We start from the raw sequence: 12,583 nt of genomic DNA, 5'->3' as shown, positions 1-12,583 counted from the left end.
GTGCCTCAGCCCCACATGCCATGTCCTTCGACTGCACCAAAAAAGTTTTCTAGTTGTCAAGAAACCTTCCCAAATGGTGGAAGATGTGGCACAGGATATTGCAAATTGAGCCTGCCCTTTGTATGAGTGGAAGGTACTTCCTCTCATGCAAGAAGACTTTTATATCCAAGGCATCACTGTCCAAATCCAGATCAGAAAAGGGAAAAGATTTCGTGATCTCCCATTTTTTTTGAAGAGAATTACCAGAAAGCGGTTTTAAAACTTTAAAAAGCAGAAGAGGCCACTAGGACATCTCTCTTATTTGTACCTTGACACTTTTAGAGCTTTGTGGGGGCAGAGGCGAAATATTAAAGTACTTACTGTATAAGACTGACAGAAAAACTCCACAAACAAACCTCCACAGAGGCTTTAAAAGCTGTTTACTAGGGCAGGGGCATACAAAGAATCTTCAGGGTGGAATATAAAGTTTCTTTACTGACTTAACAGGAGTTTTCCCAGCAGTCTGCATTTTCAGAGAAGAGCTTTAGCAGATGAAGTACCATTAGAAGTTTAGGAGCAGATGCTATCCTCTCAAGAGGAAACATGCAGAGGTTACTCAGAGATGAAGGAGAAGAGGGTTAGCTGAAAAACACGCATACTCATAGCTGTAAAAGGTTCTTTACTATTTATTGAGCTCAACAGTATGTGAAGAAGCAATTTCAACTGCTCTCTTGGTAGTAACAAAGTTTGGGGCTCAAGTGTGCTTCTAATCATATAGCTGAGGAAGGAGCGCTGTCGTTTTTCAGCATACTATCCTTATAAAGACTGACAATCCTTGTCATCATAAAACCCAGAGGATTTGTCTTAATCAGGATGGAATTTGGCATGGAGATCATCCTGGAAAGAGGCGTAATCTGAAAGCTCCCAAATGAATAAGTTAAATAGCACCAATGTGGATGTTCCTGTAGTTGTGAACATTAGTTCTGCCTGCCCAAAACTTGCCTTCTGAAAAAAGCAAAATTATTGCAGATTCCTTTCTTTCTTTCCTTCCCTTCCCCATTTTAATGAACCATTCAACAAATAGCAAGCTATTCTGCACACGACTGGAAGCTTACTAACGGAAGCGTATTTCCTAAAAGAAAAATGGTAGATGAAACAGGCTGAAAGCAGTAGAAGCTAGAAAGTGGGCACAGTTCTTTCCACCATTCTCTGAGAATCTGACTTTCTCCCCTGTTGCGTGTGCAGCTTTTCGAACTTGTAGGTCTCTGGTTACATACTGCTTTTGTAAGTATGTGTGTGTTTTTTTGTTTTTTTATTGAAACATTTTCATGGATAGCACAGGCACACTCTGTTTTCAGTTCATAAAGTCCTTTCTACAGGTCAGTTTTGAAATGGTTTTTACAATCCTAACATTTCAAACTGAAATGCTCCTTTAGAATGAAGTGTTTGTAGTAGTCCGTACTCAATGCCTCTTGCTTAATTTCTCAGAGTCTCCTCAAATCAGTTTCCCTTGCACTACCACAAGCTCCTGTTGGCTATTTGCAGTATGGTAGCGCTGCAGAGAGCTTGCTGCGGAGACCATGCATTAAAAAGGGACTCAAAAATAACTTAAACAAGGTTTTAATAACAAAAACAAAAACTCCTTATACACTAAATACATCAACAACAAACCAGACCCAACCACCAACCCATCCCCCAGGGTAATGGGAGAGCTAGGTGCTGCTCCTTATATACTACACCCAAATGCTGACACAGCTTAATCAATACAACTCAGCAGCACCTGCTGTTTCACAGCTGTAAAGCTGGGTCTCGTTATCTTGCTCTGGCCCCTTAAAGACACACACATCGGGTGGAACAATGATGAACCTTTACATTTAAAGAAACCATTCAACAGCTCCAACAGACACCATTGAGCCTGTACCATCCCAAGGACTTTGTGCACATTTAACAGGCAACTCTGCAAAACAGGTGCATAATAACTTGGCTGTGAGCCCATGGGCCCTGACTGACTTCAGCTACAAATATAGTTGTTTTCAACAGCCCACTGAAGAGGGACCTAAACCGATGAATTAATGTAGAGAAGCAAGTTGCTTTTGAGATGTCACTTCTGGCCTCATTATCATTTAGCAGAAACTCAGAGCAGCAAATATGGTACAGCACTGAGGCAGAACACCAGGAATTATGAGTTTGAGCACAGACTCATATACTCGTGGACAAAATTGTGTTCGGTGTGACTGATTAAGAAGACTTAATTGCTAAGGGAATCTGAACCGAAATTACAAAATGCAATTGCTTTTTGAAGCACTTCTAAGGTTTCACAAATTGAGGTCATGGCTGGGTTACTGGATGCAGGCCCCAACAAAGCAGAGGCTGTTCAGCAGCCTCAGCTTTTATATAGTCTGTAAGCTGCCCAGAGTGGTTAGGGAAACCCAGCCAGATGGGCAGAATATAAATAATAAAATTATTATTTTTATTATTAACTAGGGTTGCTTTCTCTGCTGCGTAGCATCAAAATGGGACAATTGTGTCTCCATGCCACCCCGTTTCTAATCTTTAGGCCTTTATACAAATGAAGGGGATGAATGGTATTCGTTTTCCCTGGTTTTCAGCAAGATTGTTGCTTCAAGATGGCAGTACGGATACTTCACAATCCTCTGCAACGGTTTCACCTGTTAAGCCTTCTGAATTTAGAGAGGAGGAACAGAACACAGATATTCCCAGGGCCTTAGGAATCTTGTACTCTTCAGCTAAGAGTATTCAAAGTTTGCTGGAATGGTGAGAGAAGAAAGCTTCTGTGATCTGGGCAAGGCAGGAAAGGAACTAGGGTGGAGCTTGCACTACTGGCCAGTCTTCAAATCTAGGTCACAGGATCCTACCTTTCCTCGGTAGCAGGTGGACAAAACCCATGTCTGGATCCCTCCCTCCTACTGAGCTGAGAAAGTGTTGTTGTTGCCGTTTAGTCGTGCCCGACTCTTTGTGACCCCATGGAGCAGAGCACGCCAGGCACTCCTGCTTTCCATTGCCTCCCGCAGTTTGGTCAAACTCATGCTGGTAGCTTCGAGAAAGTAGTGAACTGTAAATTCTGGTAACATAGCTTACTTGGATCCATTTCAAATCAAGTTTCTAGTTTGGCATAGAACTAAAATGGCTTTGGTCATCCTGGTAAAGTATTTATCCTAGAGAAATGATGGGAGATTACTATTCCATCCCATAGTCTTTGGGGTGTCTCAGGATGCCATCTTGTGTCACATGCTATTTAGCATTTATGTAAAAACCATTGCGAGAAGGTCCTTTTGGACTAAAGTATCACCGACATGTCATTCTTTTTCATATTTTTAATTCCAGCTCCAAACAGGTGTTTGGAATCACTTTGCGATTAGATGACGCAAACAAGTTGAAACCTAATCTAGATAATCTACTGTGGGTAGCAAACTCTGCAAATCTGATTGTCAATGTAAGTGGTTGTGGATGGGGTTGTACTCCCCATGAAATACCAAATTTGCAGCCTGGGAGGTCTCCTAGACACAGCACTGTCGATGGAAGCACACATGATCTCAGTGGCTACAAGTGCCTTGAAATGGGTTAGCTTGATTCACCAGCTGTGACCCTTTCTAAAGAGAAGTAATCTTACCAGTGTTGTACATGCCCCAATTACAGCTTGGTTACACCCACCAGGGGCTATTGCCCCTGCTCATCTACCCTGTACTCATAAAAACAAAAACCCTTCTAGCCCAGCATTCTGCCCCCCTCTCTTTATACCTCACTCAAAGCCCCAACCCCCACTAGTCCTTCAAGGACCCCCCCCCCATATCCCAACTCCTTCATTGCCCCCCCATACCCTCACAGCTCCTCTGTTCTTCCATCCTTGCTTTATTCAAACCTCTGTTGTTTAAACAGGCTTCCTCAACCTAGGCCCTCCAGATTTTTTTTTGCCTACAACTCCCATGATCCTTAGCTAGCAGGACCAGTGGTCAGGGATGATGGGAACTGTAGTCTCAAAACATCTGGAGGGCCAAGGTTGAAGAAGCCTGGTTTAAAATGTGCCTTCCTTTGCTCCCCTCCCTAATAGGCTAACTTTATGCAAACCTGGGATTGTGGCGAGGCCACAAAATCGTCCAGTGGTGGCTACACTCTGGTATCATGGTTGTGTGATGACCTCACATTTTTATGTAATGTAGGAAGATACAGATACATGATTTGAAAATATTCTGAACAACAGAAGTAACATGGCAGGGGGTTGGACTCGATGGCCCTTGCGGTCTCTTCCAACTCTATGATTCTATGAACATTACTGATGCTTACACACAGGTTCTACTGTGAAAGACATGATTTAACAGAAGTGGGGGGAACACTAAGGACATATCACTGGTACAGTGGTACCTTGGAAGTCAAATGGCTTGGCTCCCGAACAAATCGACTCCCAAACGCCACAAACCCGGAAGTGAGTGATCCGGTTTGCAAATGTTTTTCGGAAACCGAACGTCCAACACGGCTTGGTTTTCAAATGTTTTCAGGAGTCGAATGGACTCCTGGAATGGATTAAGTTTGACTACCAAGGTACCACTGTACTGTAGCTAAGGATGGTGTGGTGATACTGGTTCATCTGAGCTATGAGAAGCCTACAGAATCAAGACCAAGTGCTCTCTTGTTCAGCCACACTAGTTAAGATTTCCTCCCCACCAAATTGATAGGAACGCCCATTCAAAGCTTCTGAAAAAGAACATATCAGACACAAAACCAAGTTTGGAAAAAATTAATATTATTTAAAATATGTCTGACTTAAATATTTCCACATAACAAAGTGTTATTTTCAAGTCACCAGCTATATCACTTATATACATATGTCCATAGTTAACAAAACAATTATGAGATGTCCTATCAAAAAGCAGTGATTTTTCCCATTCAGGAAATAGAAAGAACTAGTCGTATAATACACAAGTATAAATTATATGTACATATATCTTCTTTCTGGAACTGAGGGCAAATAAAAAGCAATTATTCTTCAGAAAGGTATAACATGTCTACATTACAATAAAATGAATCAATACTGATTTTGAAGTGGTCACTTAAAGTTGAAAACTTTATGAGCACTTCCTGTAACTGGGATTTTTGTTATTTACAAAATATACTCAACAGCCACATAGAGGCTTAATTATCTGTATATATACATACGCACACATATATATATAACATATAAAGAAATTCAAAAATTTAAAGTAAAATTAAGCAAAATCCTTCTGTCTTTGGAATGTCTTAAAACAGAAAATGCTTTATTCCAGTGTTTCTTTAGATATATTCCCTTTTCTAAGTAAATGGGGCTTTTCAGAACATTACTGAAAAGCCTAGGTAGTTTTATTTTTATTTTTAATCAAATGTCAACAAAATCAGGTTATATTAATTGGGGGCTGTCAGAAACCAATCTGCATTTGCTGATACAACTTGTGCTACAGCTCACTTGGTTTGCTCAAGACAAGGCATGGTAGTATGCCCTATTATTTTTAACTTATGGCTTATGTTTTTCATAGTTATCAAGCTAACACTTCTGAGCATTAAGACCTAACACAGAAAATATGTGCATTTGTTGTTCACTTCAAGGAGATTCTATTATTAGTTACATTTTCTTTGAATAATTATTGCTGAATGTGAAGCTAAACATGTACAATTAAGAAATTAATTTTAAAAATAGCTTTAATAAAATGAATATGGTCCATCACTTTCTGACATGTCAGCGACACCAGCACCATAATGTAATACCAATTAATGAACTAAAGTAATACCAGACATTTAATGCCGTATTGTAATATGAATTCTCTACTGCATGCATCTAACTTTGAGATACTCTTTCTTCCAATTAATTTTAAACAGTCAGGACATCCTCATGATTGCCAGAACTTCCATGCTGTCTACCTTCTAATCAACGTTCATTGATACCAAGATCTGGGCGTGTGTCTTTTGTTTTTTTTACATGAATACACGTATGATGGGATTCAAAAGATGAGCAAACTCCATGTACCTGAGATCATTGATTGTAGTCAAGATAGCAAAGTGTATCTGGTGTTTCTTCAATATCCTACAAGCTTACAAAAGACAATCATTCTTTTGGTAGTTTTGTAAAATTTAAAAAGTTATATTGTCTTATTATTTTTAATATGTTCAGTTTTAATAGTAAAAATCCATAGGTGACTATCTTTATAAAAATTCTAGTCCTGAAAGCATTTTGAGCTTTCACCTTGGTTGTCATCAAAAAATATTGGTCCATTCATTTGAAGATTCTTGAACAACCTCTTCCAAATTCAGAGCACGATTAATGTCTTCACCTTCCTGTCCTTGATGACTGGTAGATTCTTGTATTGTGCCTACGGTGACAAGGAAGAGAAATAATGCTAAGAGATCTAGTGAAAATACAGAAGAGTTACATTTAAGCGCTGCTTGACTAAACATCCAATAAGAAATGTGTAAGATTTATTTGGTGGAAAAGCAAACTAAATCCAGCCACGCTTCATGTAATATTTACCTATTAAAGAGTACCGTTTACATCCTTTGAAAGTAATAATGTTGGTACAGTGCTATGGATGGAAGTGCTCATCTGCGGGCTGACTGTTCCTTTCAATGGACAGAGCAAATGTATTCACATTAAGGCACGTGAATGCTTAATCTATTCTGTCCATTTGAATTAATGAGGCAGTCCATGAGGGCAATGGAGTGCATTTATTGATGCAAGAAGTCACTGAATCATGGGAAGAAACTATCATTTATACAGCAACCTAAAATTACTATATATATTCCATTACATGCTTCACAGAAAGCAAAAGTTCAGCTTAATGTAAATGAACCCAGAGTGAGGCTCAGACTCATGCCCTCCACCCTCACATGTGTTTAACAGCTTTTCACTTCCAGTTTAGCTTAAGTGAAACTTGTTGTCTTGTCTGATCCAACAAACAGTGCCAGGAAAAAAAAGAAAGAAAAAAGGGAAGGGGAGAAAGCAAGAGCTCAAGGCTCATTGACTTCACACAGAACTATGGTTAAGCATGATCTTCAAACCAGTTTATATTGCCTTCAGGAATGGCACAGTGAAATAGCAAGAGAATTATCACTAAGAACTTCCTTGCTTTGATATGGCTCCTACATGCATCTAGGAAAGAATTATTCCTTTAGAAGAAACTGTGTTGGGCAAAAAAAGAACCTATGAAGTTGCATCAAGCTTTCTAACAGATATTTTAAATTTTATTGATTTATCATTTTTGTCAACCGCTTTGATATTTTCCTACTATCAAGCAGTACATAAATTTATGAAATAAATAAACTGAGTAATTGCAGACTATAACTCTGTACAGTTTAGGAAAGAAAGAAAAATGTTACTATTCAGTACAAACAGCAACACATTCATACACATAAGCCTGGCAGTACATTATGTACTTTTGAATGCCTACAGCAAGGGTGAGAATCCACTTTTGTCTGGCCTGCCACAGCAGTATGTGTCCTACACCCAAAGTTTTATGAGGTTAGGTGAGTGACAGGGGACATGGGCTGACAAAAATGACATTTTCTCCAGCCCTGGCCTGGAGAATGAGAGCAGGGGCTGAGATTTAAAAAGAAGGAAAAAGTAAAATAAGCTCCCAGCACTCAATGCTGTCCAAGTAAACGAGTAATGTTGAAACTTGAGAATATTGTACCATAAATGCCAGGGCTGGTTTAAGCCCTACAGTATTCTATATAAAATTTTCACTTGGCAAATTTTACATACCAGAATAGCCATGGGCTCGTTTCATATGAAGCTTCATATTGCTTTTCTGGGTAAATCCCATTGCACAATAATCACATTTGTACGGTCTTTCTCCTGTGTGTTTTTTCATATGAACTTGCAAAGCACTCTTCTGGTTAAAAGCCTTCTCACACAACGTGCACTGAAACGGTCGTTCTCCTTTAATAAACAAGACACTTTTAGAACATTAACTGCAAAGTGATGCAAAGTGGAGTAAAACTCCTTAAACTTCACAAATACACTAATTTTACTTGAACTGGCTATGATCACCATTTAAGGGACCGTTCTCACTAAAACCTGGTCAAGACAAGGAACTATTTAGCTCCTATGCATTGGGCTGAAATAACGGAACACCTGACTCTGAGACCTGTGCGCTCAGGTTAGGAAAAGGCCCAGAGAAGCGGAATAGCTCAAACACTGCTAATTTACTCTTGAACAGAGATGCTCAGTTAACTTTGCTGAACTCCTTTCTTCCTTTTGAACTATGCTGTTCCTTCTTTGGGCATGGCGTGTAAAGATAGCATAAAGCATAAGGTTAAACAGGTAAAAGTTTCAGTTGCTGCATTACTCCTAAAAGTCCTCCAACTTCCACAGTATGGATCACCCAGGGAGGCCGACCTGGCGCCTTTGTTACATATCTTTACACACTATACAAAAACATCCCAAGCTTTGGGCTAGTTAAACAATCTATGGCCTTTTAAACTCTGTGTGTGTGTGTGTGTGTGCGCGCGCGCGCTTGCTTGCTTGCTACTATGTTACGCATATTTGCGATTTTATATTGTAAACCAGTGGTGGCCAAAATTGGCCCTCCAGCTGTTTTGGGAATACAGTTCCCATCACCCCTGACCACTGGTCCTGTTAGCTAGGGATGATGGGAGTTGTAGTCCAAAAACAGCTGGAGGGCCAAGTTTGGCCACCACTGTTGTAAACCATCCTGTGATCCTTGGATGAAGGGTGGCATAGAAATTTAATAAATAAATTAAACAAATAAACAGCCCAGGCACTCTGATTGCTGCCTCTCACTTCCTATTGTCCCAGATTCTGCTGCTAATGCAATGGTGAGGATGGGTAGGATCACAGCTATTGGATTAAGTTGTTTACAATTTACTTAACCGTTTGTTAAATTGAACAGCTTGTGGCTAGCCACCTGTACTGATAATTTCTTACCTGTATGAATGCGGCTATGCCTTTCCAGCTGGCTCGGCTTAGCAAAGGCTTTTTCACAGGTATCGCATTTAAATACCCTTGGCTTTTGAGAACTTAATGATGGTCCTGCCTGGTGAGTCTGCAAATGCTCCTAATTCAAAACAAAGAAGAAATACATAGAACATGTTTAGGTAAGAAAAATAATAATGAGTGCTAAGTTGCTCACACATCCTTTTGTCAACACCAGGCATAGGCAAACTCGGCCCTCCAGATATTTTAGGACTACAACTCCCATCATCCTTGGCTAAAAGAACCAGTGGTCAGGGATATTGGGAATTGTAGTCTCAAAACATCTGGAAGGCCAAGTTTGCCTATGCCTGGTCAAGACCTACAAAATCTGAAGGCAGCAATGGCCAAATTCAATCTATTTTATAAAGAATGCAAATAACAAATTCCTTAACAAGTACAAGACCTTATTGAATTAAAAATAATTTTAAATTTAGAAGAAAAACACAAAGCACAACCATTTGCAACTTCGCAGTTTCAGCAGAATGTTAAAAACAAAAGCAGCATTTCTCCAAATTCCAGATTTCTTTCCCAGTAAAGAAGCCCACACCCACATAAGCCAATATGGCTCAGTTCAGGTGTAACAGCTTTCCATTATGTCTGAACGAAGCCTAGAAATCAGAATCAAAACTTATTTTTCCTTCTGTACCTGCAAAGAACCAGAATACAGATTTTGCATGCTATAGGATTAGATTGTAATTTTGCTTCCTGACCCAAAAGTGACAGACAATGTGATTCGTATTAAAAACATATGCAATGCTAAATGGAAAAAGAAACAAGCAGAATCAACTTCACTAAACCAGTTAAACAGAAGTTTTCATAAAAAGGATGGTCCAGGTGAACCTCTTAACCATCAAGACAGAGGTAACCAGCTGCTTTTTAAAGATAAGAGCATTTGGGAGTTTGCATTCTCTGCCACACAGGAAGAATATCATATCAGCTGGAGCAGCAAATTGGCCCCATCCATTTGCCAGAGAAGAAGTAGCTCTAAGAAGATAACTAGCTAAAGAATACTCTGCTCCAACTGCCAGTTGCCCTGGGACTACAGACATGCAGGAAAGCACACTCTGATCCCATTAACCAGCCAGAAGGCAGGAGGTTGAAAAACAGCCCAGATATCAAAAAATGGAAGAATTCTAATGCATCAGAGGAAATACTATTGGAATCCCAACATCCAGACATAATTTTGAAAGCATCCCTACTTGTTATTAAATGGAAGAAAGTTTATAAAGAATCTTTTAACTCTTATCAAAATTTCTTAATAGGAACAGAACTGTTTTCACAAAAATATACCCACAGTGAAACGGTAAAGGTAAAGGGACCCGACGGGCAGACGACTCTGGGGTTGCGGCACTCATCTCGCTTTACTGACCAAGGGAGCCGCCGTTTGTCCGCAGACAGCTTCTGGGTCATGTGGCCAGCATGACTAAGCCGCTTCTGGTGAATCAGAGCAGCGCACGGAAACGCAGTTTACCTTCCTGCCAGAGCGGTACCTATTTATCTACTTGCACTTTGACGTGCTTTCGAACTGCTAGGTTGGCAGGAGCAGTAGATGGTCACAATAAAAATAAATCAGAATGCCATTTTCAAAGGGATGCCTCTTTGCCTAGTTAGACTTCTTTGAAGTTTTCAATTTTATTTCGTACCTTAAGGTGTGTTGCTCGTTTGAAGGCTTTATTGCAAATATGACAAACATGGATTCTTTCCTTTCCATGAACTTCTTTACTGTGCTGCATAAGCATGGCAGCTGAAGAAAAAGTCTGACTACATTCAAAACACTGGTGCACACGAGGCTCTTTTTCAGCTTGAATGCCTTTAGATAAACTTGGAGAAATCTCATTCACCTGCAACAGTTACATAAAATATACACACATTACGAGAAATAAAACCACCTAAAACTCAAGAGATAAACATCACTCTTCAGGTGCAATGTCGCTTTGAAGAACACATTACAATTGATTAGGTACTGAAATATCTTGTGCAACTTTTATTTCAACTTATTAGTAAAATAAAGTTATGGAGCAATTCTGCCAACCCCTTCAGGGAAAGCACATGAGTGCCTGGTTGTGGTGAAATTCTGAAGAAATGGATCCCTGGGTGTGCTCTGCTCCTGCTAGAGCCCCATTCTCAATCAGATCCACAAGCCAATTACTATTTTCAAATAACCATCACCATAATAAATTAATTTTCAGGTTGACTGAAAGAAGAAAAAGAAGGGGCAGGGAAATAAAGGAAGCGAATTTCAGTGAATCCCCATCAGAATTAGAAGAATTCAAAGGAATGATGGTACAGAGCACAGGGTAATTGAAGTAATTGCCTTTTCCTGTCAATTACTCCTTTAGGACTAATCTGTGTTTGGCAGCATACCAGAAGTGAGCAAGACCAGAGCCAATGGTGGGTAGTACCAGTCGTTCGCCCCCTTTCTTTTTTTATGCTACCTACATGATGCACTGCTGCGTCAGGCAGGAGGAAAAAACCTGAGGGAATTGACCAATATCCCACAAGTCTTTGCTCCTGCCTGTCATCAGCTGGTGAGGGACGTCCCTCAAAATAAATTTAGGCCAATGGCCACACGAGGCCTATGACAGTGGAGTGCCCACCACTGGCATATAATGCAAACAAAAAGGGATGTAAGAAGAAAAAGACACCTTTAAGAATTAGACTAAGTTTAAAATGGAGACTTCCAAGACATAAGAATGTGCACTTAATTTCACATTTAATATTCACAGTGTTCAAAAGAAAAGATTTGGTTAATATGAAGCAACTTCAAAATTCTTCTTGAAAATGCAAAGGTCAAACCTCCAAATTTAAACCTCCATCCTTAACTTCCATAATACACTAAATTGATTAGGATAAGATAAATGAGAACATAATTCTTCACCTACATAAATTCTACAATGTATATATTAAGCCTATTTTGTATCTTTATTCAAGGAACAACATACATAAAAAAGTTTACCTGATATGCTAATTCATCCTGGCTTGAAGGTATTGAATGTGGGGTATGACTCACTAGTATAACTTGCTGGGAGCTTGAAGTGCTCTGGCCAGAGAGATTAGAATCTGTCAGTAAAGCAGGGAACTGTTGTCCCTGCCAAAAGAAAAAGTGAAACGCATTACATTTAGAAGAAAATGTAACTGCAATGTGCAGTCAAAGACTATAAATATGAATTTGTTGATGTGTCATAACACCAGATTTTTCTTTGAAACTTTTTTAATCTGCTGTTGCCGTAAACTGTTATCTATCTCACTGAGTCCACAATAATAGCAACAACAAAACCAGTAACACAGCCCATGGCTCCAAGAATTAAGCCATCTAAAACTCAACATGAGACAGAGAGAAAGAGGAGGGAAAGGGAGGAAAGGGTATACATTACAAGAAAAAATATGTGTTACTTTCAGTATGGTATGGAGACTAAGGATTTGTGTCACAGGATACATAAAGATACATAAGGAAAGGTGTGTTTAGATAAGGGATTTGCAGGGAGTAAGAGACTGGGCATCATAGTTCTCAGAGCCTCTCCTTAAGAGGCAGGTGGTCACTAGTGCTTCCTAGGGCATGTCATGGGTGCTTTTTAAGGCAATTTTTGGCTTTTCCTGGATTAAACTAGGAAATGCAGACCTTCAGGG

General features: G+C 39.6%; 1 protein-coding gene and 1 long non-coding RNA gene across 5 annotated transcripts in view; one reads left to right on the top strand and one right to left on the bottom strand.

The window, feature by feature from the left end:
• Positions 1 to 12,583, top strand: part of LOC310681466 — a 250,213-nt gene that overhangs the window by 226,157 nt on the left and 11,473 nt on the right. The window lies entirely within an intron of this gene.
• The window catches only part of ZNF236 (zinc finger protein 236), a 44,810-nt gene continuing 36,948 nt past the window's right edge, over positions 4,722 to 12,583 (bottom strand). For all 4 annotated transcript variants that reach the window (XM_083449129.1, XM_083449132.1, XM_083449131.1 and 1 more), the window contains exons 29-33: positions 11,913 to 12,044; positions 10,600 to 10,797; positions 8,909 to 9,038; positions 7,724 to 7,900; positions 4,722 to 6,335 (exon numbers count right to left, since the gene is read on the bottom strand). In XM_083449129.1, coding sequence (XP_083305255.1) covers positions 6,220 to 6,335; positions 7,724 to 7,900; positions 8,909 to 9,038; positions 10,600 to 10,797; positions 11,913 to 12,044 — 753 coding nt within the window. In that variant the 3' untranslated portion in view covers positions 4,722 to 6,219. The remainder of the gene's footprint in view (positions 6,336 to 7,723; positions 7,901 to 8,908; positions 9,039 to 10,599; positions 10,798 to 11,912; positions 12,045 to 12,583) is intronic.

Source organism: Podarcis tiliguerta, assembly GCF_965153285.1.
Source record: "Podarcis tiliguerta genome assembly, chromosome: 7".
In the NCBI taxonomy this organism is placed as follows: Eukaryota; Metazoa; Chordata; class Lepidosauria; order Squamata; family Lacertidae; genus Podarcis; species Podarcis tiliguerta.
Note: the sequence above shows the minus strand (reverse complement) of the source record. Positions and strands in the feature narration are given on the sequence as shown.